Here is a 22,793-nt window from a genome sequence, read left to right as displayed (position 1 = left end):
GTGGCACAGCAAAAGGATAACCTGCCTTAGACCAACAGTGCCCGAGACGGCTCACGTCAGTGCGAGGGAACCGGGAAGAGATTTGCTCTGGCACCATGGCTATGGAGGAGCTATGGAGACACCCCTGCAGGTTGGGGTGACCCACTACCTCTTAGGGTCTCGGCAGCTTGCTTCAGTGGTGTCAGAGGACTTAGGCTGTGGCCAGCAATTCAGCATGCAGAGGACCTGACGGGCAGAGAGTCTTTGCAGGAGAAAAAGGAGAGAGAAGGGGTCTCGGAGGGAGCTGGCCTTCCCCAGCTGCTGGTCTATCCATGAGAAAAAACAGAAACTCTTTTAGGGAACATAAGAGAGCAAAAGCCTAATTTGCACGCTCTGAACGAGCTGCTGGAGGTGCTGATCTCCCTGCCCAGAGCTCTGAGGGAGGGAGATTAGGCTCTTGAAGTTAAAATTAGGTTTTGTTGAATATTCCTCCCCCTGGCTGAAGGCAGAACCAGCATTGCATCACAGCTGAGTCACAATGTCCTCCCAAGCGCTGGGGGACTGGTCCCCACCACTGGTGGTGGGAATTAGGTTTGCTGCAGTGACACTGATGCTTGGATGGGTGAATTAGGCTGCCCATGGAGCTGTTGGGTGTGATGAGCCTGAATCAAAGGGTTTGGAGGTACTTAATCATAGTAGTTGCCATCCATTATAGCAGATAGAGGAGATGAGTCATGGTGCAGCACTGCTGAGAACGTGGCTTCATTTCACCACCTGCTGCCAAGGTGGAGCTGCTGGTCAGGGCTGGAAGGCATCTGCCACACGTCAGTGCTGCTGCTCTAGTGACTGCAAGGGAAGCTGTGATGCTGTGATAGTGTCTGTGAAGTGGCTTTTCCCTGTGAGGAACTCACAGTTGCCTATACCAGCCTTCAGCTAATGACGGTGATGCTCACAGGAGGACAGCAGGATGCTTTCAGGCAGATAAAACCTTTGTCCAAAGTTGCAGAGACAATGTAAGGCAGTACAGGAGTTGGAGGCAGGAACCCCGTCTCCCCATTTCTGGGCTTTCACTCTGAAATCATGAGACTTAAGCACTTAGTGAAGTTCTTCCGAGCTGTGTCTGTAACACACGGTGCCTGTGTGAAGAGCTCAGCGTCGTCAACCCTGCAGTGCGTGCTGGTGCTTGGGTCTCACTGCGGGATGGTGCAGCTGAGCCAAGCCCCAGCTATAGTGTTGCCTTTCCGGCAGCCTCCCGTGAAGTGCCTCTGTGCCCTGTCCCCTTTATAAGCTGACTTATAACTGAGAAGGTTAAGGTTAGAACTGAGGAGGTTAAGGGGTCAGCCAAAATGCACCAAGCTGGGAGTGACGACCAAGTCTTTGTCCTGCGGACGCGACCGAGCTGCCATGCCTTAGTGTGAGGGACAGCAGAGGCTCCCAGCCGTGCTGCACTGCTGTGGGACAAGCTTGCAGGTTTGGCTGCGTGGGGGCTGCTGGGTAAGATGGACCCATCTTGGCGGCATCTGGGGACAAGGCAGAAGGCTGCTGGGCTGCTGCAAGCCCCAGGTAGCTGCCCACTGCACGCTTTCTCGTGGTGCGGGACTTTGTTGTGGCTGCAGGGGGGACGCATGGGAAGGCAGCGCCTGCCACGAGCAGGGACAGGTTTTTGGCATTGTCGTGTGAGATGGGGTGTGCCGGTGCTGTGCACCAGTGGGTTAATCTCTCTGGCAGCCCATCGAAGGGGTGCATTGTAAAGGTAATGGAGCATTCATAAACACCTCTTCCAGGGCCAGCTCGACGGTTGTCAGTCACTGGAGCCATATGGCGGGTGCGTACAGTAATTTGCCCTGTAAGTTCCCTTATTGTGCTGTTTTTCTCTCCAGATCGGCCACTGGCACGTTTCTGAAGGACTCAGCATGGACAACAGGATCTTCTCCTCCAACATATCAGACAGTCTCTTCAACACCACGCTCATCGTCACCACCATCCTGGTAAGTGAGGGGGTCACCTACAGTTCCCATTACCTCTTTGCCAGCCCAGTGCTCAGGGGTGTCAATCAGCTAGAGTATTACTCCTGCTTCCTACCCCCCTCGGCCCCCAGCATGCAGCATCGCACACTGATTTCATAAAGAACAGACGAACAAATCTCTAATTAGAGCACTGAGGACAATTCATGACAGTGTAATTAAACTCAAGTTGATGTTTCATATGGAAATGATATTTGATGAGTTCAGAAGCAGCTGGGGAGAGGGCTGGGATGGGGATAAGTTGCCATTTTACATTCATCTCTGAATTATGTTCTTGTTTTGCATGCAGCTGGTAGGTTGGAAGGGACAGTTGTCCCTTCTACCCCTGAAATTACTGAAATTGGCCAAGATGGGTACAACTTTCATGAACCAAGACTTCATGTCTACAGGCACCACTGTCCTTATTCAACAAATTCCCCTTTCAGGTGCTGCTTGTCCCATAATTTCTTCCAGTGCCTCTGTTTCTTCCTTAAAGATACTCAAAATCCTGAAGAACTCTGGGCCCTATTTCCTCATGTCCCACAAAGTTTTTGAAAAGGGGGACAAACTGGAGAAGTGGCTATGTGCCACGAGAGCCTGGGATCTATGTGTCTTGCCATAATTCGGAGCAGTCACTGGGCTGCTCTGGCATACGCTGGTTGGAAACAGCCCTCAAAGCATGATCCCTTAGCTCTGCTTTATACCCTAAACTGGGATTTATCTTCTGCACCTCCAGCACATCCCTGACACAGCAGGGGCCAATGAACACTAGTGTAGAAACAGCTCTGCTAGCTTTACACCACTTTGGGTTTCCAAGTGATCAAACCAGCTTTCTGTGTCTCTTACACCCTGGTCAAGAGGGATATATCGGGATGGGGAGTTGGCTTGGGTGCCCCTTATCCAAGCCTCTGCCATCCTAGTGCTGCCAGGGAGCCCACTGCCCTCTCCACCCCGCGCTCGCCTCCATGCTGGTGGGATGCCTCGGCTAAGATGGGAATGACAGCTGCCCAGTTTCAATGCAGGAAAACCCTTACTTAATGCTGAAGTGGAACCATCAGGAGCTGGAAGGCAATGACCGCTATGAGGGATTCTGTGTGGACATGCTGAAGGAGCTGGCAGAGATCCTGCGTTTCAACTATAAGATCCACCTCGTTGGCGACGGTGTGTATGGAGTCCCAGAGGCAAATGGCACGTGGACAGGGATGGTCGGGGAGCTGATTGCTCGAGTAAGTGAATTAGCTGCTCTTTTTAACCGTGCTCTAGTGGGACCTGGCAATGAAAAACCCTGATGCTTTATTAAGTGCTCCAGGATCATAAGGATGGATGGGGGTTTTAGTCCATTTGTGAGACTTGGACCAGAGGATATCCTTTTAATGTGTTCTCCCAATGGCAAATGTATTTGTTGTGTTGATGTGTCCCCATGCAAAGTAGTCAGAGCAGGATTTAGGGCCCCCAGGCTCTCTCATGGGGGCTGGCTTTGTTGGAAGGGAGGCCTGGGCTCTGGGGTCCCTGCGTAAGAGCTGGATACCGGATGGATTATTTTTCTCCTGCTGGAAAAGGTAATGAAAACTAGAAACAGGAAAATATTCGGGCTCTGGCAGGGTTTGGCAGAAGCTGAAGAACAAAACCACACTGTCTGGGAGGAAAGAAAGTAAGAATCACATTTCTACCCAGAAAAGTTTTGGCAGATTCATTTCAGCTCCTTGACTTTGAATATTGTTTTTGGAGAGGAATATTTTTTGTTTGCTTTAAGTGCGTGGTTCAAGATCTTTTCATGGCTCTGCTTTGCAGTGTTGCTGCACAGCAGCTAGACTGAAAGCTGAATGCTTTTGCTGGGTTTGACAACACTTCTGTGTGTGCCTAGTCAGCCTGTACCCCCCTCCCTGCTCTTTGTTTTCCTCCACAGCTAAAGGTAGTTCTTCCCCAGGGATCCTGAAGCTTAAATACAGTTCACGAAATGCTCTGAGATCCTTGATAAAATAGGCTTAGCCAAAGCTAACGTTGAGACTGATATTATTTAAACCAATGCTTCCTTGCTTACTGGTTTCTACCCTGCCTCGTTATTACCAAAGCACCTGTGAGAACCCATCAAGAGTTTCTCAGCTGGTGGCAAATCTGCAGTGAGGTGTATTTACGATAATCCGCACCACTGCGTGAGAGCCCCTGAGCCAGCCCATCATTATCCTCACAACAGTGGCACGTCCTTCCTGCAAAGTGGAGGAGCAAGGGTCCAAATCTGTCCCCTGTGGCTCCAGAGCTCCTGCTGGAGCCTTCCTCCCAGCTGCAGGAGATGAGCAAGCATCTCTAGATGATGTCCACTGGTATCTGTCTGCTGCTTCCCTCGATGGTGAAGAGGACCTGGCTGATGCTCGTCCAACCTATTGCAGGACACACACAACTGTGTGTAAAGTCAGGTGGGACAACTCAAGGTCTAAAAGACTTGCTGAAGGTCAGGGACAGGGCATGACACGGACTGGAGTTGCCTCCTGAACTAGTGCCCTGGCTCCTGGGTTGCCCTTCCCTGGAGGAGCGGTAGCTCTTGGTGCCAGCTGAGATCCCACCTCCGTCTGCTTCTTCTAAAGAGCCTTCTGTACAGTTGTTTGCAAATGCTCTGGGCTATTGGCATAGGTTTTATACGTATCTCTTTCTCTCTGTGAATATATATACACACACAATTACAGTTCCGCAGCGTTTCTTTTGGGAGGCAAGAAGGAAGGCATGGAGAGCAGCGTGTGATCTGTGCAAACAAAGGAAGGGAACAGCCATCAAATTTTTGGCCTACTAACCTTGGCAGTGCCTCTCCATTAAATGGGACCTTCTGGAGGGTTGTTTTTCTTTAGTGATAAGTGTTTTAACTTTATCTTCACATAGAAACCATTTGTTTTTTCTGCAGCTTGAGCTTTATTTAGGAGGATTTTTACTTCTGCTTGAGCTGGGCAGAGCCGGCAAAGCTTCTGTGAGGCTGAATCAAAAATTGGAGAAGATAAAACGCTTTCTCTGCTTTGTTCTTTCTAGGCCCTTTAAAGTCTTTATAATGGTTTCAGCAAGTTTTTGATCAGTCCCAGTGACTGGCACTTTGGATCAGGTCAGCCAGGGAAGATGTGGCTGTTGTATTTATTCAGGGCTGCTTGGGACATGGCTTTCTGAGGTCATTTCAGAGCCCAAGGGGTTCCTCTCCTTCCTTGACAGTCAGCCCCCAAGGGGGTTTGTCCTCGGTTCCAGCCCCTTGTTCATCCCCTATACCACTTCAGGACCACTTGAAGCAGAAGAGCCAAAAGATCCTATATTGGGCATGCGCGTTCCTCTTTCAGGGGATTTATTCCTTGGGCACTTCTCTCCATGTAGCCTTTAGGACAGAGAGGGCTTTAGTTGGGACCCAAACCTGTCACACAGGTCACAACTGCCCAAACCCTACCCAAAATAAAAGCTCCACACCTGTCTTTTCATGCAGTGCTGTATTACTGTAGGAAACCAATTCCTCCTTTACCCTGCTCAGCTGTCAGAAAGTAAGGGCAGAAAACTATCCAGCTCCATGTAATACCTTTCCAGTATTTTTTTTCTCTCTGTAATCCCCCACAGTGGCACTGAATCTCCTCAGAGTGACTATAGGCTATATGGGAAAAGTGTTTCATTTTATTGCTTCTAAATTAACCAGCTATTGATTTATTTTTAGATGCTGAAAATTCTATTACAGCTAATTGTGCACCACGATATGATTGAGAAGGATGCTATATAAACATAAATTAGTTGTTGACCCAAAGTCACTAGCACATACCTTATCGACCTGCTCATAAAACTAATTAAGAGCTAAGGAAAAGGGGGACTGGGGTGGCTTGGGGGATTAGTGGAAGAGCTGTAGAGACTCCTGTGTCTAGGTCAGCAGTCTGACTCGTCAGATCAGGAGACCTGTAGACTTTGCGATCAGCCGATGGAGATTTGGCTTGGGAGAAATCACTTGGACAAACTCAAGCCCATTCCTTACTGAAAGATGTCACAAACTCAGAAAATGTCGAGTTAATTGGTCCCTCTGTGCATGCAGGGCAGGGAGGCTGAACACCCTGCTCATTCCTTGAGTGAGCAGGGGATTAAAGCTGCTCTCCGGCCGGGGCAGATTTCCCCTGTTAGCCTTGCCGGCTCACACACAGACAACTGCAGTCTCCAGCAGTTTGGCTGACGCTGTACACATGTGCTAGCTGCCATGAGCACACACGGGCAAACAGCAAATCTTCCTGTTTCCTATATTTTGGCACCAGAACCTTAAGGGACGATAGGGCTGGAAGAATTACATCACGCTCCTTCCCACTGCAGCACAGTCCCTCAAAGTCCCTGATGGTTGGTCTTCCCTTTCTCTCTTTCTCCAGCACGTCCTTGAGCTGAAATGAGTTTGATAGTCTGATGCAAGCCAACAAATGTATTTTGAAGGCAAACTGACAGCTTTCTCCTTGTTCTGCCACGCCTGTGTTTGCTGTCTTGGTCGCGTTGTGCCGTGGTGGCTGTGCTCAGCGCCTGTACATCAGCTCACAGTGAGCCGTTGGTGCTCGGCTCCCTTGCTCCTCCCTGAGGAGACGGGCTTGTGCCTGAGAGATCCCTCAGCAGCACTTCCTGAATTTACCCATCTCAGGAATGCCCCCAGAAAATAGAGCTGAGCTAAGAAGAGATGGTGTGGTTTGGTTTTGCCAGGAAGCTTTGTTGGCAGGAATCTGACACTGCGGTTTTGCTATAAGACCTCCAAGACTCTTCCCCCTGATGCAGCCAGGATCAGTACCCTGGCTGGCTGGGTACCAGCGCTAGGTGATGGTCCCCTCCGCAGAGGACCCGGCCCGCTCACCTGCGGCAGGGTGCAGGGGATGGGAAGGACAAACAGCCCCGGCAGGAGCAAGGTCCATGCAGACTGACTGCGTGTTTTGTACAGCTTGTATCAGCTGCCCAGGCTTCCTTTGGCATTGTTTAAACAACTTATCACGTTTGGTGATGGTAACGCAGCAGATCCATGAGTGTTTCCAGGGCAAGCGTATGTAGGTGAGGCTGATGCAGCTGCTGAAGGCGCGGGTGAGGATGTGCCCAGAGTGAGGAGCAGGTGATTGGGGGCAGCAAGCGCCTGCTCTTCCCTTTTGCACAGCATCATTTGGGGAGTGAGATGCTGTAGAATAACACTAGATCTTTGGTGTCTCTGCCAGTGGTTTGAATCAGGCTGTGATCAGTAGCGGCCAAAGCTCTTTTTAAAGTGAGGGAGATCAAGTTGTCCATCTCATGAAAGGGTCTGGCCTCAGGAGCAGCAAGGACCTTAAAGCTTTGGGGTGATGTTTTTTCCAGCTTCCTTGCTGGTGCCCAGGTAGTGCCTTACAATCAGAGGCCTTCTCCCTTCAACTGCCCCACAGAGAGGGAATGGCAGGAAGGGGGAAGGAGGGAGAAGATATTTCAAAATTGGCAGAGTCCTGCTCTCCGCTCGGCAGTGGGTGTTGGTGTTCAGCGAGAAAAGCTGTGCGTGGGTGAAGGGAGGAAGGGGGAGTCTGTTTGCACGCTATCGCACTGGCAAGTGTGACATGGGGGGGCTTGAGAGGGTGGGGAGCGAGGGGGAGTGGGGAAGCGAGGAGTGTGGGCTGTTGAGCAAACAGCGAGGGAATGGGCAGAGAGGTTTGCATCGCGCTGCTGATTTTGCCAAAGTCGCACGCAAGGCGCTGGGTGTGGTGTCAGCTGGTTAGGTGTCACTACTGCTCCCTGTGGGCTTAGGGTCCCTGTTCCTGGTGCTTCACCTTGACTGGCTTTGGCCATGGGCATGGTGAACACCTGGCACAGACTTTTTCCTCCTGTCCCTAGAGATAGCCTCAGGCCTGCCTTCACTCGTGTTTCCTCATCTGGACTGTCATCTGCACTGATTGCTGGTCATCCCATCCCTGACTATGGCTTAAATGGAGGGCTGCAGCCTCTCAGGCTTTCAGGCCACCACTTTTCATATGGCAGAATTCACATACACGCTTTAAAAAAAACCCCAAACACCAGTTTTGAGTGACCCTTATCTGGCCCTGCTTTTAAAATGCAACAATATGCATCTGAGTGCACAACCTGGCTGCCGCTCACCCCAGCGGGAGGAGCCGCACAACCTGAAATAGCTCCTGTCGGATCAGATGGGCAGCTGGAGCAGAAGCAATCAGTACATTGATCCGACAGCCGAGCCAGACCCATCGTGCCGTGGGACAGATCTGCAGATGCAGAAAGACTGCTCTGTCATTGCCGTGCGATTTGGGAGCTGCTGCCCAGGTGAGCAGTTCGCAGCCAAACTGCCATGCAGTGGCTGCTGCGTGTTTCACAGAGTTGCACAGAACAGCAGAGATTGGAGGGGACCTCCGGAGATTATCCAGTCCAGCCCCCTGCGCAAAGCAGGGTCACCTCCAGCTGGGTGCTCAGTACTGCATCCGGGTGGAGCATCTGCAGTGGCCGTGCTGATGCTGAGGAGTCTGCAATGAGGGTAATAGCTGGCAGTCCGGTGGGTCCTGAAGGCTGAATACTGATTTTAGGTCTCTAGAAGGCCCTTCAAGCATGGGGGCAGTGTAAGAAATAGTTTTCCCTGTCCTTGGCCATGCTATCAGAGCCCTGTGAGAAGGGTGCTCTCGTATGCACCCAGAGGATGTAGCATCCCAGATGCTGCTCAAGTCAGGGACTACTGCTCCTGGAAGAAATCCCAGCCTTGTGATCCCAGAGCTGTCCTTCAGGCTTGTTTACCCTTTGTTTGACACGGAGACAGCCCAAAGCCTTACGCCACTTAAACTTTCTCGCTGTGTTTTGTTTCCATAGCTTGACAGGAGGTTATGAGTCGCTGCGAGGCCAGAGCAGGGCCAGTCTCCCGGCTGGTCCCCAGTGCCCAGGGAGGCTTTGGTGGGATCCTCTCTGCCCTGGCTGAGGGCTGGCGTCAGGCCCCATTCATCACAATTAGTGCTGAGATGAGCCTTGTCAGCATCTGCAGCAAGGAGGCGGCTGCCTCCTCCGGACTGGCAGTCCCTGCAATTTCTTCCTTAAGGCTGCTTAATTGTTGTTCCTCTTCAGGAGCCCGGCTCAGCCCCCGTGTTTAACATCCTTCCAGCGGCAGCATGAGCCTGTCTGCTAATGCAGGCAGATCCCACAGTTAACTCCAGGTATGGTGGTGGCAGCTCATGCTTTTATCTCAGACACCAGCCCACCTGGGCTTCCTCTCGCCTAGCGAGAGTTTGGCCTTGTTTAAGCAGTGTTCTGTTAAAGAAGAATCTGTCTCTACTCCCAAAATGCTCTGGGTCTTTTCCTAAGCCTATTTCACGCTGACATTTATAGCTGCAACTGTGCTGGAAGGATGAAAATCAAACAGTGTTTGCCCCCTCTTTCCCCCATCCTTTGCCTCCTCTTTTCTCATTCCCCAGGGCCTGGTTGTGGACAGAGTGCAGAAGCACACAGCAAAATCCATTTCTTCCCCCAGCGCATTGTTTAGCCTATAAAATGCCAACTCCCACCTGCGCTCAGGTGGGGAGGGCTGGAGAGCGCTCGGGTTTGCAGAGCTCCTCTGTAACTAAGATACGCTGACCTCAGTGAATCACAAGAAGTTTTGTGAACATCAGGAAGCAAAGTCAAAAGCATGAAATGGATGATATTCAGGCAAGAATACATTGCATGCTATTCCCAGATCAAAGTTTATTGCTGTCAGAAATCAGCTCTTAAGTTGCATGACTACTGAGCCTGCAGAGAAAGAGAGTCTGTGACAGAGCGCAGCCCCGGCTAAAGCCGCGACAGCCCTGGGCTCTGCTGCAGGGAGCTCTGGCACAGGGAAAGGCAGATGTGAATGTGCACAGGATAGAGCAGGCTGTGAGCTACTGCAGCTCGCATGCTGCCAAGAGTCCTGAAAGGACAAAAGTTGGCCAGGCAGGGAATGAGAGGGAGGAAATCAACTCTAATGGAATGGCAGGACCCTCTGGAGATGAGAGAAGGGACCTGGGCACAAAACCTGTTTGCCCAGGCAAGGCAGCTCTGCTGTGCCGAGTTTCTGCTCTGTAGGCAAAGGGAGGGGGATGGATTTGCATTATATATTGCGTAGGGAGGATCAGCTTTCAAGATGTTGCTGCCTACATGATCTGGAAGGGTCCCAAAGGACGATAGTTGGGGGAATAACTTGAGCGCACAGAGTTCCCTGATGGCATCCATGTCCTACCCCTGAGAGGGTGGAGGCAGGCAAGGGATGGTGACTTAGCTGGGTAAACCTGGGGGCTGCGCTGCTCCTTTCAGCAGCACCTTTGTATTGGCCTCTGGCTAGGAATGGAAATGTCCTTAGACCTTCTGCATGAAACACCTTTGATGTGGCATATTTACCACAGTCTATGACTTTGCTGGTAGGATTGTATTCATTTTGGGGATCTGGGAGAAGAAATCCATTGTTAGAACAATCTGTATCTTCATGAGGGGCTTTTCTGGCGAGCTCTCCCCAGGACAGTAGTACCTGAAAACCCTTTTAAGGGTAGAGAAGAGAGGTTTAGGAAGCTTTAGACTTTCCTTGCAGATAAAATTCCTCACATGCCATGTTCCACAGATGAACTGATCCATTTTAGTAATCTGCTGGTGTTTACATAGGGCTCAACTGCTCGCACACCACGTTGTGATTATTGGTGCCTTTTAAAAACCCTGTGGGTAAATGTCTGGCTAGGCAGAGATCCTCCCGAGCTCATAATTCATTCCAGACTGAACCTCTTAGGAATCTGTAATAGCTGCTTGGAAACAATTGCAAAAAACTGGCACTGGGCTTGTCCAATAAAGCAGTCCTGCATGGACTGTGAAATGTCCCCTTCTCCGCGACCCGCCTTTACTGGGCAGATCACCTTGCCTTTCTTTCCCTTCCCGTTCTTCCTGCGGGCTCCAGCAGTGCTGCTGTTGGCTCCTGCAACTCCAACCTTTCGCTGGCCTTTCCTCCCTGTCTGCCTTTAAGTGGGCAAGTCTGTTGGGGGCAGAGGTGGGGGAGAGACCCCTGGCAAAGCTCTGCCAGGAGGTGATTAGTCCTCTTTCTCTTAAGGAAAATGCAAGAGCAGCAGGGTCAGAGAGCGTAGTAAGAGTGACGCACCCACAAATTTGCCTTTATGTGGTGCATTTACAACTAGCACATGGACCCAGGGAGATAAGCTGCATATTTTACTGGGTCTTGGGTCCTGATGGTGCCTTGGCTTTCTGCACAGACCTTATGAAACTTAGAGATGACAAGTGCAAATAGGTTTTCTCCCCCCCTTCTCTTTTTCCACTTGCATAATCATCATCCTGCAAAGCAGGCAAACAAATGTATAAGGGAATGGAGGAGGTTTCATTTTTACAGAAAGCAATTACAGACATTAAAAGAGCTATAGTAATAAAAATAATATTTAAAATTCAAATCCCTTATCTATATTACAAGGGTATTAACATTGGAAGAAATTATTTTTATTTTTTTTTCCCCTAATCTCATTTGCTTTGCAAGGCAATCTGGAAATTTTTATGCCAATCCTCTGAATTTTTTGGAGACCAATCTGCAATTTTGGAAGTCGGGGTTGGCAGCCCCTCCATGTAAACTTCATTACTCAGGGTATGGGGGTAATGATGCTTGCTGCTTTGTTATACTTTCCTACCTATGACACTTGCAAGTAACAGTCTTGTCTGGAAGGGGACAGTTGTGTTCAACGGGGACTTTGGAAAGGGGAGGTTGTATCTTCTTTAGGTTAGTACAATATTTATTGTCTTGACAGCTCCTGTTTTGCCAAGTCTTAAAGCATTCAATGACTAGAAATGGCAATCAGGCTGTGAGCACCTGGGGGCAGGGGCTGCTGTTTTGTTCCCTGTTGGTACAACTCCTCGCGCACGGGCTCCCCACTTGGGAGCTTTGTGCTTTTCCAACCTGTAAGTATATAGAGAAAAAAATGCCCAGGTGAGGAAAGGGAAAACACAGAGAATGGGTTAAAGTTTGGAGTGTGTGTGAGCGGGGCTTATGGGAAACCCACCCGGGAAGAGAGGTGCAGGAGCCCAGTACGAACTAGCGGGCATCACCGGCAAAACTCCCGTGGTTTCCACAGAGCCTGGGTTTTGCCCTGCAGCAAATGCACCCTGTCCCCGAGAAATGGGACATCCATCCTCCAGGAGCGGGTGTCTCGTGTGGCCCCAGACACAGCTTTGCTGCCTTCCCTGCCCCGTGCCTTTCCCAGGCTCGGGGTCCTGATCTTCTCTGCTCTCCTTTCTCTCCAGAAAGCTGATTTGGCCGTGGCGGGGCTGACAATTACAGCAGAGCGGGAGAAGGTGATTGATTTCTCTAAGCCGTTCATGACTCTGGGAATTAGCATTCTCTACCGAGTTCATATGGTAAGAGACTTATTTTATAACCATTTATGTCCCTCCATTATTTGCATGCAAACGTGCCTAGTTATAGAAGAAAAATGAATGACTCATAAAAATATTTTGGTTTCTTATTGAAACGCAAATGTACTTGACCTTTCTTTCCTTCTTTTCACTGTCTTTCTGCCTTGTGTCAGCTTGGCAGATTTGATTCCCGTTCTTCAACCCCCCCTCAGCCCTGCTGGCTCCCCTGCCCCCTCCTCCCCTGACACACAAGAACTTCCAGGTGTGGTGGGGGTACATGAGCAGAGCCGTGTCAGGTCGGTGCTACCAGGGGAAGCGTGGGTAGGTGTCAGCTTGTCTAGTTCTGCTTCAGGCCCAGCAAAAGCCATAGGACAGTTTCAGTGTGGCTTTGAGCCCGCTGGGGCGAGCTGTGCTCAGGGCGGGCTAGGCTGGATGGGTGCAGCAGCACGGCTGGGTGGTTCCACAGCTGCAGCAAGCCTGGCGTGGAGTCACCGTCCCTTCGCACTTAATGGTGGGAGGCTGCCTGTGAGGTGAGCTAGGACACCTCTGGGTGCACCTAGTTGGTGTCGGGCCCAAATGCCATAATCTCGGCTATGTGCCCGGCCTGTGTGGTGTTCAGCCTTGCTGCGTTCTCACATCTGAGAATAAGATCAGGCCAGGAGGATATCTGGGATCACTTTCTTTGCCGTGACCTCCTGTAAATGCTCTACACGCAGATCAGTCCTCTTCTTTCTTAATCACAGGCAGGAAAAGGGCAAAATGGCACTCCTCGAGTGGCCCAGGGCACTGCCCCGGGCAGACAGGGTGGCGGGCTGAACTCCACCGTGGGCCATTAGCTCCTTGCCCTGCGTGGCTTCTGTTTCTCTGCTCTCAGCCCTTCTCGTTTGTCCCCTCTCAGTTGTTCACCCTAAAGATCGGGGGCCCTGCAGCCTAAGGAAGGCTCCTCACTCTTAGGGAGCTCCCTGCCTCGCACAGGTGCTCTGAGACCCCCTTGTTCTGCATTGGCCAGGGAGGAGTGAGACGGGATGCGCGCTGTGGTTGAGCAGCTAGCTCGGGTTGTCCCTCCGCTGCATTCATCAGCTTTCACAGCTCTGGCAGCAGCAGCGGCGCGGTGAGCTGCTCCTGCCCACAAGGCAGGTCAGGCATTACATGGTGGCTGTTTAGCAATACGTGGGCCTGAGGCTTGGAGCAGAGCTGCTGTGAACCTGCCCAGGGGATTCACGTGTGCAAGCACGTACATGGCCTTGTGTCATGTCTTTGCCTGGACAACACTTGTCTTAAATTCTTACAGATTCTCGTGCATTCCCGTTTTCTGTTCTGCCTTCTTCCTGAAGCTCAGGAGAGGACAGATTTTCCCCAGCTACGCCCATATGGGCCGGGCAAAGCCCCCAGTTCCCTGGTGTTACAGGAGGTGAGCTCTGGCATCCACGTCCTTTGCAACAGGATGTCGCGTTATTCCCAATTTGCGGTTTGGGAATGTACTCTGTGCAGTGCCAAGTGTGATGTGAATTACAGTCTTGGTTTCCTGTCAGCTCAACAATAGCAGCCAAAAGGATAAAACAATTAAAGCTGCCTCTCCCAGCCCCCTCTCTCAATTCGCAAGGCTGTTAAGGATGCAACGTTTGGTACGAACATAAACAAACTTGCGCATACATCTCTCTGTGCTGAGTGGCTCCTGCCAAGAACAAACAAGTAATTAAAATCTAGTTAAAATTCTGTTTCCTCTGGTACATGCAGAATTTAGGATCAATGACTTAACTGATCAAAAAGGGTCAGAGTCTTCAAGCTCCCAGAAATCAAATGTAACTGCCCCTTCCCCGCTACCTTTGCTCTTTCACGCCACCAGCTGCCCCGTGGATCTGACAGGTTTTTCTGCCAGCATCTCTTGGCTGGGATTATAATGAAGTTTCTTGCTTTCTCACATGCATTTTTAAAGTTTGGGGATTGCGTATCATGCGTGCTCTGGCCTCCGATTTACACCATAACCTTCAGCAAGTCCCTGAACGAGGCATCATTCCCTGAACAGCGTGAGGCTGATGTCGCTCTCTCCAGAGGAAACACAGGAATACCGGTGCAGGGATCTGCTCTAGAAGTGCAAGGCATTTGCTGCTGCCTCCGTGCAAGCTCAGTATAAATGTGTCTGACACATCTACTTAGAGTGTAAGTTCTTCAGGGCAGGGAACATCTGCTGCTTGTGCTGGTACCAGACTAATGCAACAAGCCATGTTCCAGCCTGCCCTTTAGGCATTTACCACACTGAACAGGATTAATAATTGCAGTCTTAAAAAACATTTGGCACATAGTCCACTGTGTCATTCAGGACTCAGTCTTCAGGTGCCAGCGAAGGACCCAGTTAGGACTTGGAGTAGGGGAACTGCCCGGTGACCCAGGCAGGCTTGCAAGGGTGGTGCAGGGCATCTCCCAGGTGAGGTCACTGCAGCGAGCCCTGCTTTGCCGCATGGAGGCCACGAGGAGCGATGGCGGGGGCAGTCTGGGCTCGTGCTCTCCCCAGGAGTAGGGTCTCCCCAGCAGGGAAGCTCAGAGCCCCCTCTTCCCTCTCCAGCACTTGGGCCCTTTTTGTCCAGACCTTTCCTGCTTAGCTTGAGGAGATTTTCAGAGCGCTGCATGGCAATTAACTAACTAAACTGGTAAATATTTATTTAACAAGGAAAGGCAAGGTAGCTAATTGCTCTGGGTTTTCTTTAAGGATGTGGTCTGCAGAGCAGCGGAAGGCAGCCCCATCTGCTCCCATCCCCTCCCCTCCCCTCCCTTTCCCGCCCCAACAAACATCTCTGCAATGTCAAAAATTGCAGCTGACGTATGTTAATCACGGCGCAGATCAGATGTAGCCTAATAAATAACCACAAATAAATCTCTTGCTGAGGAGTTGCCTCCGTGCCCTGGTCTCCTCCCAGTGTGATGACATTTTATTTTAATTTCCATGTAACTCCAGTGGCAAATGATTTCTCCCCACTTTCTCCTCCCCACTCCGCAAGCCAGCCACCACAGTATGTGTGTTTCTTATCACACATAACCGAATATGGCAGCTTTAAATAGGGCTGTCATTTTTCTCAATTTCACTTGTTGTGATATAATCAAGTATGGATTTCTGACACGGGGACTCTAATAGGCTTTCTGACTTGCAGGCTGCTAAGAGAAAAAGCTTGCTTTGTTTTATTATGTTCCCATTCTCACCAGCTGGTGGGACCTGTGGAAGGCAGGAGATAGATGACAAGTCCTGAGCAGTCACTCTGCTTGGCAGAGGGCTGAAATCAGGTGCCTCGTGCCATTTCTGCACCGAGCGATGTTGAAAGTCGGGTGTACTTGTAGCACACAAATGCTTTTGCTCACATATCTGCCTCTGTGGCAGGGAGTGAGGGACTAGCTAGCTCATGATTCTGGCTCTTCAGCCCTGAAAGTCCTTACTGTGCTCTGCCTTAAGATGAGCAAGTGTAGATTTGGTGAGTGCACTGGTATAGGTGAGTTTAGGCCAAGTGAACTGAGGCTTGAAGTGTTTCTACTTGATTGCTGCAGAAGGCACGAAATGGGAAAGACCAGATAGGTAGCTCCTTCATTCCAGTCAGAGAAGGCTTGACAGCCGAGGCCAGGGAGCTGAGCACCCCTCCTGATAACCTGTGCTGCTCTGCCAGCAAGCCTCCTGCTTCACTGAAGCAGAGGTGGGAGCCACCGCTGGCCCCAGGCGTGCCCGGGGCCACGGTACGCATTGGCCTCTTGATTGTGGACCATCTGGTGACTTAAATGAGGCTAAGGGTTCACAGCAGCCTGTGCTTGGGTTTTGCTTATCAACTCCAGAGAAAGGACCCTGGAAAGGGAGGGATTTGGATCTGCGTCTGGGTCAGATGTGGTCATCCTAGAATGCACATGCTTTGTTTTGGTGAGACCAAATGAACTGAAGTTATAACTAGCACACATCAGTGTTTCTGCATTGCCAGGCTGAGTTTTCTTGCTTTCCTTATGACTTACAGGGACAGAAGAGTGTTCTCTTGCCTGACTTTTCAAGGGGCAAACATCTATGAGAAATGACGTATAGGTAGGGCTGTTTCTGTGAGAGGGAACGGGTGAGCGCTGGGGTCCCTTCAGGGGCTGTGGGGGGTGTGTGTGTGTAGGCAGGGAGTCTTCAGGTCTCTTACAGGCCTGAACACAGTCAAATCCAGGACCATGCCATATAGCTCCACTGCTCCTCCTCTGCTCTTCAGTCACCGGTATCTGCCCAGAAAACTGGTTCTCTCTGGCTAAACATGAAGACTTCCAAGAAGGAGTGAGGAGGGTAAATGAATCTCTCCTGCTTCCATCTGAGGATTTGCAGGAGGCCTTCATCAATTATTGGACATTTTGAACATTTCTATTCCAGGAAAAATAGCTCTTCCAATTAACAAAGCTGTATTGGGACCGGCTAAAAATATCTGACAGACTCCAGATATTGTCATTTCCATCTTCAAAACAGACAGATAAGAGAGAGTTTGTGCCCTCCGTGGGAACAGAATATCTCTATTCTTATCCACAACTGTGAATGAAAAGAATATGTAGCAGCAGCCTGAAAATGACTGTAGCTGAAAAGAACCAGAACTACTACTACTGTAAAGTCACAGGAGAGAGTCATTGCCAAGCCTGAGACTTAAAGCTTCCAACGCAATTTCCTTAATGAGTGTAATTTATTGACAAACTGCCCCAGAAACATAGAGAAGACATCAAGGCCTTAATTACAGAAAGGAACTTCGTTACAGGAGCATCTCACGAGGGAGCCCCAGCCGAGGAACTGCCAGTGCCTGGGAGTTTCCTGCCAGCTCTGGGATGCCAGGGAGGGATAAGCCGCCCGGAATGATCTTCTGCTCAAGAAGCTCGAGTTTGCTTGGCCGAGGGCAGATGGTGCCCTTCATACCTTGCAGGTTCCTGTTGAGTTGTGTAAACACCTGTGGGAGAAGAGAAGCAGCTGAGCCAGTTTAGCTCTAGATGAAAAAGGGAACCAGGGGTCTGTGGGGCATCCAGGAAAGCCATGCAGTCCTTAAAGAGAAAAGCTTTGACATCGCCTGCCTTTGGCTTCCTGTTGGCATCAAGAAGTCCATGATCATCTGGCTGGGATCAGTGAGAAGTGCAGAGGGAGCGTACCTCAGAGCCTGCAGGCTTGTGAGATGGTCTCACCTCTCTGAAATAGCGAGAGGAGCTCCAGCAAGGAGAGGAAAGGATGTTAATGGAAATGTGAATCCCTCCAGGATGCTGGGGGTGTAGTTGCCAGTAGTGTCTCTGGCGCCGAAGGCCCTTGGTTTGGGCCCAGATGCTGGCTATAGCAGTCATTTCTCTCTGGGTTTCTGGGAAGAATATAAGCCCTAGAACAAGCTCCCTGGGGAGGCAGTCACAACACCAAGCCTGGAGATATTCAAGAAGCACTGGGACAACGCCCTCAGAGACACGGTGTGAATTTGACATTGTCCTGTGCTGGGACGGGAGTTGGACTTGATGATCCTTGTGGGTCCCTTCCAGCTCAGGGCATTCTATAAGGAAAAGCAGAACACAGCAACAATTGACCAAAAAAAGGGAAAGGACAAAAGAAGAAGGTAGTATTTTTCACTGTTTGTACCTCACCTGCTTGTACCAAGCACAGTAAGGTAACCTGGTATGGAAGAGAGACCTTGTCTTAAAGAGAGACTCTGGAATCATACCCAGGAGAACCTGAACCTTTGCTTGGGATGTGACTTTAATCTGAAAACGGGCACAGGACGGTCTGAACCAGATTCTTAACTCATCTCTGTTAAAAAGCTTAATAAGCCAAGTTCTCTAAAAATGCTAATGTAGGTCCCAAGCTCGAAGTTGTCTTGTCCTTAAGGATACAGGGATAGGATGTTGTGGTGTGGCGGTTCTTTACTTCGTGCAGGGCAGTTTGCTGTAGAAGGTTTCTGAGATGTTACAGTCCCAGCTGGTGTCTGGAGCTGAGAATATCACAGTAGCCTAGATATTTCTAGTAGAGAGAGATTTTTGTGCAACAGCTCTTGCCTTTTCTAGCAACAACTTAGTCTTCAGAACAACTACCAAGACCTTGTGAAATTCAGGTTTTGCATAAGATTAGGAATACTTCAGTAGTAAAACAGTGTTTTTAAATGGGAATGGAATTTAAAGTGCTGCTCTGGTCTGAGGAAGGGAAAAAAATAGCAGCTGTATTTCCTGGGGACTTTTGTGAAAACAGAAAATTATTCACCACCTTTGGATTAAGCACAGCTCTAAAATATCAGGACTCTGATCTTTGATGCTCTGGGTTTGCTATGGCAATTGAAGTTAGGTGTTATTTATTACCAGCTACTATTAGTTTATGTGGATCACAGATGGGTAGGGTAAGGCAGTGGATTAGGAAAAATAAGGCCTGTGTGTACAAAGATGATCCCAGCAGCAGCTTTTGTGTAAAGCGAGCAAACTACAGCGGAGCAGCTGCCGTGCTGGAAGCGCTGGGAAACGGCTGCTGGGGTGAGCTGCATTGAGCAAACAGCGATAGACGTTTTCAGCACACAACAGAGAAAGGTGCCAGTAAGAAACACGCTGACAGCCTGGCCGAGATGTGATAAAAGGCTATTTCCACTCTGACTTTACAGTAAAAGCCTTTGCAGGAGCTCTGACTCATGGGCAGGTTCCCTGTTACGCGTGCTTGGGGAAACTGTAGAGCTTGAGATTTTGCGATGCCAGGACTGACTTTGTGGTTTGGGGCAGAAGATACAAGCTCCTGTGAGCGAAGGGCTCACGTTCCCATGGGGTTAATGCAACCCTTTAGCCCTGTGTTGGGAGTTCCTGCTTTTACTGGGAGTCTTTCAGAGGTGACGGTAAAGAAAGAAGATGCCTAAGGTAGATGAGCATTGCCTGAACACGGCATTGCCAGCAGTCGGGGTGGGAGAGGTATGTCAGGGCTGCACAGTGCTGAAACAAAGCACTTTCTGCTCCATGCAGATAGTAAAATTCGCACAGACAGCAAAAGAGCATTTTTTTAGTCCCATGGTGTGTGCTCTGTGCTCACCTCTCCCCCCGTCCCCCACACTGGTGTTGAGTGTGCTCAGAGGTAAATTAGTGGCTGCTTTTTCCACCCTGGAGCAGGCTGTGTCGCAGAGCAGCTGCATGCACGGAGCTTCTGGTGGCGGGAGACGTACGCTCACCAAAATGGGAGGTGTTCAGCTTTTGAGAAACTTCCAGAAATTAATCCTCCCTTTGCACAAATTTTGCTAAATTTGAGAAGATTTCAATGGTGGCAGTGTCCTTGTGAAAATTAAAGGTACCTTGAGAGAAGACCAACCTGTTTTTTTTCTAGCAGTGAAGCCTTACTTTTCAAGGAAAGGTTGTTTGCTGAGAAAAAACAGGAAATTATGACGCATCCTGGAGATAAAAATATCATGTTCCCTGAGATAAAAGTAATAATTTTATTGAGTTTTGTAGAGAAGTAACGTTTCAAGGCTGAATAAAGAATACCAGAAATATTGCAAACATCTTTTTTTTTTTTTTTTTTTTTCCCTTTTCTGCACAAAAATATTTTTTCCTCACTCTGCTTCGTGCAGAGGATCCCACCCACCTCCCAGCTCAGGCATGCTCTCCCAGGGGAGCCCCCTCCTGCCCAGCGAGTGTGGTGTGCCGCCTGCTTGGGTGGACGAGGGCTCCAGGTGGGAACTCCCCCTCAGAGGCCCTGCAGGTGGGGTTTGCAGCACATCCTACCACGGGGAGGGCAGAGTGCTGCAACTGTCTTTATTTTTCTATCAATTCACTTCTTTCTTTGCCTGGAGGAATGAAGTGGTTGACATGGGGAGAGGGGGAGAGGAATGGTCTTAGGAGATGTACCCCAGCGGGGAGGTGCTGCAGGACTTGGTCGTTTGTTGCATTTGGTCTCACTTGTTTGCCCTGCAAGGCTTTTGCAAAGCGCCATTTACTGTATTTCCCTTCTGTCGCTCCCATCCGTTGTCAGCCTCAGAGCAGGAGTGTTTCTTTCCGTCGTTTTCAGAATGGACTGCTTAATTTGTAGAAATACAAGCAGGTCAAACTCCTTTTTGTTTCCCTTCCAGGGCCGCAAACCTGGCTACTTCTCCTTCCTGGATCCCTTTTCCCCTGGCGTCTGGCTCTTCATGCTGCTCGCCTACCTGGCTGTCAGCTGCGTCCTCTTCTTGGTTGCTCGGTAATGTGCATGGCGGTGCCTTTTCCTTCCTCGCGGTGCCATCTAGCGTCATGCTCCCAGGCCCGTGGGGGGTGCGTGGTGAGGGGCTGGGCAGGGGGACGCGGGGGCATCCCCCGGGCCCCCGGTGCCGAGCGCGCAGTAAGGGGGGCAGGAGCATCCCTGCCCTCTGCCAGCCGGGGGCTGGGGCTTCGCACAGGCACGTCACCGATGCATATGGCAGCCCCGGGACGGCCGCTGGCATGGCTGTGTCGGGGCGGGCGGGAGCAGCGTGCTGCGATGTGGGAGCATGCTTGGCCGCAGCAGTGGGTGCTGGGGCCGACAGCTGCCTGGGAAGGGTGGGGAGGAGGTCTGGGAGCAGGGCTGATGCTGCAAATGGTGCTGCTCCCTGTAGATGCTTGATCTGCAATAGATAAATGAACCACTTTTCTGGACAGGAGGGTAGAGGCTGGCAGGCACAAGAAAACGCATTCAGAGGTATTAACACAAATTCCAGTAGTGATATTTGGTTCCTCTAGCCCTGTAAAACCCAGTGTGTACAAAAAATGGAAGTTCATTAATATCTTTCAACAGCCTCTTGGTTGATGTGCAGAGCCTCTTTTGACAGCTCTCAGTTCCGTTTCCTTATAACTAATTTAGATCAGCCTTAAAATATATCACTGAGTGCTTGTCTGCAGTGCGTCTCCCATCGAGGCCCGGGGTCTGTGCTCCATTGCTGTTTTCCCTGGCCTCCTGACAAACTGCTCGATGTTGGTGGTGTAGATGGGCCTTTTCAGACACAGTTGAACTGTGTCCTGGCAGTGCGTACCAAAGACGTGCTCAGGGGACACAGTTAATACCCAATTCTCATTACAAAAATTGTAACTGTGCTGCCACTTGGTCCCTTAGCATGGCTAAAGTTTTCATCCTGACAGGGCTTTAATGGTTTCTTCGAATGCCATTACAGCCTCAGAAACAGAGTTCTAAAGAAACCATTGAATAATGCAGCCCAACGGTCTCGGCAATTTGGTGCCCCTTTAGCCCCCTCCTCATGTTTTAAACATGATCCTCCAAAAAAAGTTCCTTTACGCGGCTTCCTGCTGGAGATGGAGGTTTGGGTGCCGCTTTCTGCCCTGCTCAGCAGTAAGGAGCTTTTGACCCTGTGAACTGCAGAAAGCTCTCCTAGAGCAGTGTTTTTTACTGCTAGTGCTTGGTCCAACCATAAAAATTCTTCAAGAAATAACCTCCACTTCGTGGGCATCACAGTGAGGTAGGAGATTCAGAAATGGAAATTAACACCTCATTTTGGTTAAATGCTGTGAAAGCTGGCAGAGCCCTGCAGCTGCATTTGGCAGTATCCCGAAAATGACCCTCCCAGGCACCAGCTTTGTTAACCATTAGCAATATCATGAACTGTGCCATAGGAATTAGAAGACTTTCTTAGCAACTGGGGAACTGAGGATTGGAAACAGCAAAACAAAGAGAGCTAGGCTGCAGTCACTTCAGTGGCAGGCTGTCAGTGATTTCAGATTCCCACCTCTGTCCTGTCCCTGTGAGCACTGAAAGCATGTGGTGCTTTGAAACACCAGCACTTGGCTTCAAACTAGACCTGGGACCTAGACCTTGCCAGGACAATCAGACCTTCTCAGAGCAACCATTTGCACCAATACAGCTATTTTTCTTGATGGTGTCATGCAGTCAGGTCCCACACACTTCACTTCTGAACTTCCCATCCATGCTCATTTGCCAGCAGGGAACACAGCCAAAGATGTCAAGTCTGTGCACATCTGGAATTACTGTTGTGGTTGTCTGCCGGATGAGTTTGCACACAGGGCTCTAGCTTCCCCGCAGCCCATTCCCAGATTTTCAGCAGAGCCTCTCAAAACTTTTGCAAATCTTTACAAGAAAGCCTCTGGCTCCTGAGTCTTAGAGCAAGCGTTTCACACAGCTCTGAGCCCTGGGCATCAGTTGACAGCAAAGTGTTTCCTCCTCAGAAAAATCTGCCTCCAGGAGAGTTAGGGCTTCACAGTTTTTCTGGTTTTTGCTTTTTTTCTCCAAAGCACCCGATTTCCCAGCGAATTACCTGAGCTACCCGTTTCTTGTCATTTTAGATTGACACCGTACGAGTGGTACAGCCCCCACCCCTGCTCACAGGGCAGATGCAATCTTCTTGTGAATCAGTACTCTCTTGGCAACAGCTTGTGGTTTCCAGTCGGGGGATTCATGCAGCAAGGCTCCACAATTGCCCCCCAGGCATTATCCACGCGCTGTGTCAGTGGAGTCTGGTAAGGAGGTCAGCCCTCCTCTTAAGGAAGGCTTCTCTTTGGGTCTTTTCTGGGCAGAAGCAGATGGAG

General features: G+C 50.2%; 1 protein-coding gene across 3 annotated transcripts in view; it reads left to right on the top strand.

The window, feature by feature from the left end:
- Positions 1-22,793, top strand: part of GRIK4 (glutamate ionotropic receptor kainate type subunit 4) — a 208,601-nt gene that overhangs the window by 177,537 nt on the left and 8,271 nt on the right. For 2 of the 3 annotated variants that reach the window (XR_010375917.1, XM_064470855.1), the window contains exons 11-15: positions 1,860-1,967; positions 3,005-3,208; positions 12,198-12,311; positions 20,354-20,463; positions 22,551-22,724. Coding sequence is in view for 2 of the 3 variants with exons in the window: in XM_064470855.1 (XP_064326925.1) it covers positions 1,860-1,967; positions 3,005-3,208; positions 12,198-12,311; positions 20,354-20,463; positions 22,551-22,724 (710 nt within the window). In the remaining variant the exon portion in view is untranslated. The remainder of the gene's footprint in view (positions 1-1,859; positions 1,968-3,004; positions 3,209-12,197; positions 12,312-20,353; positions 20,464-22,550; positions 22,725-22,793) is intronic. The other variant, XM_064470856.1, reaches the window with a different exon arrangement.

The sequence above is a fragment of the Phalacrocorax carbo genome, chromosome 21 (genome assembly GCF_963921805.1).
Source record: "Phalacrocorax carbo chromosome 21, bPhaCar2.1, whole genome shotgun sequence".
Lineage (NCBI taxonomy): Eukaryota > Metazoa > Chordata > Aves > Suliformes > Phalacrocoracidae > Phalacrocorax > Phalacrocorax carbo.
Note: the sequence above shows the minus strand (reverse complement) of the source record. Positions and strands in the feature narration are given on the sequence as shown.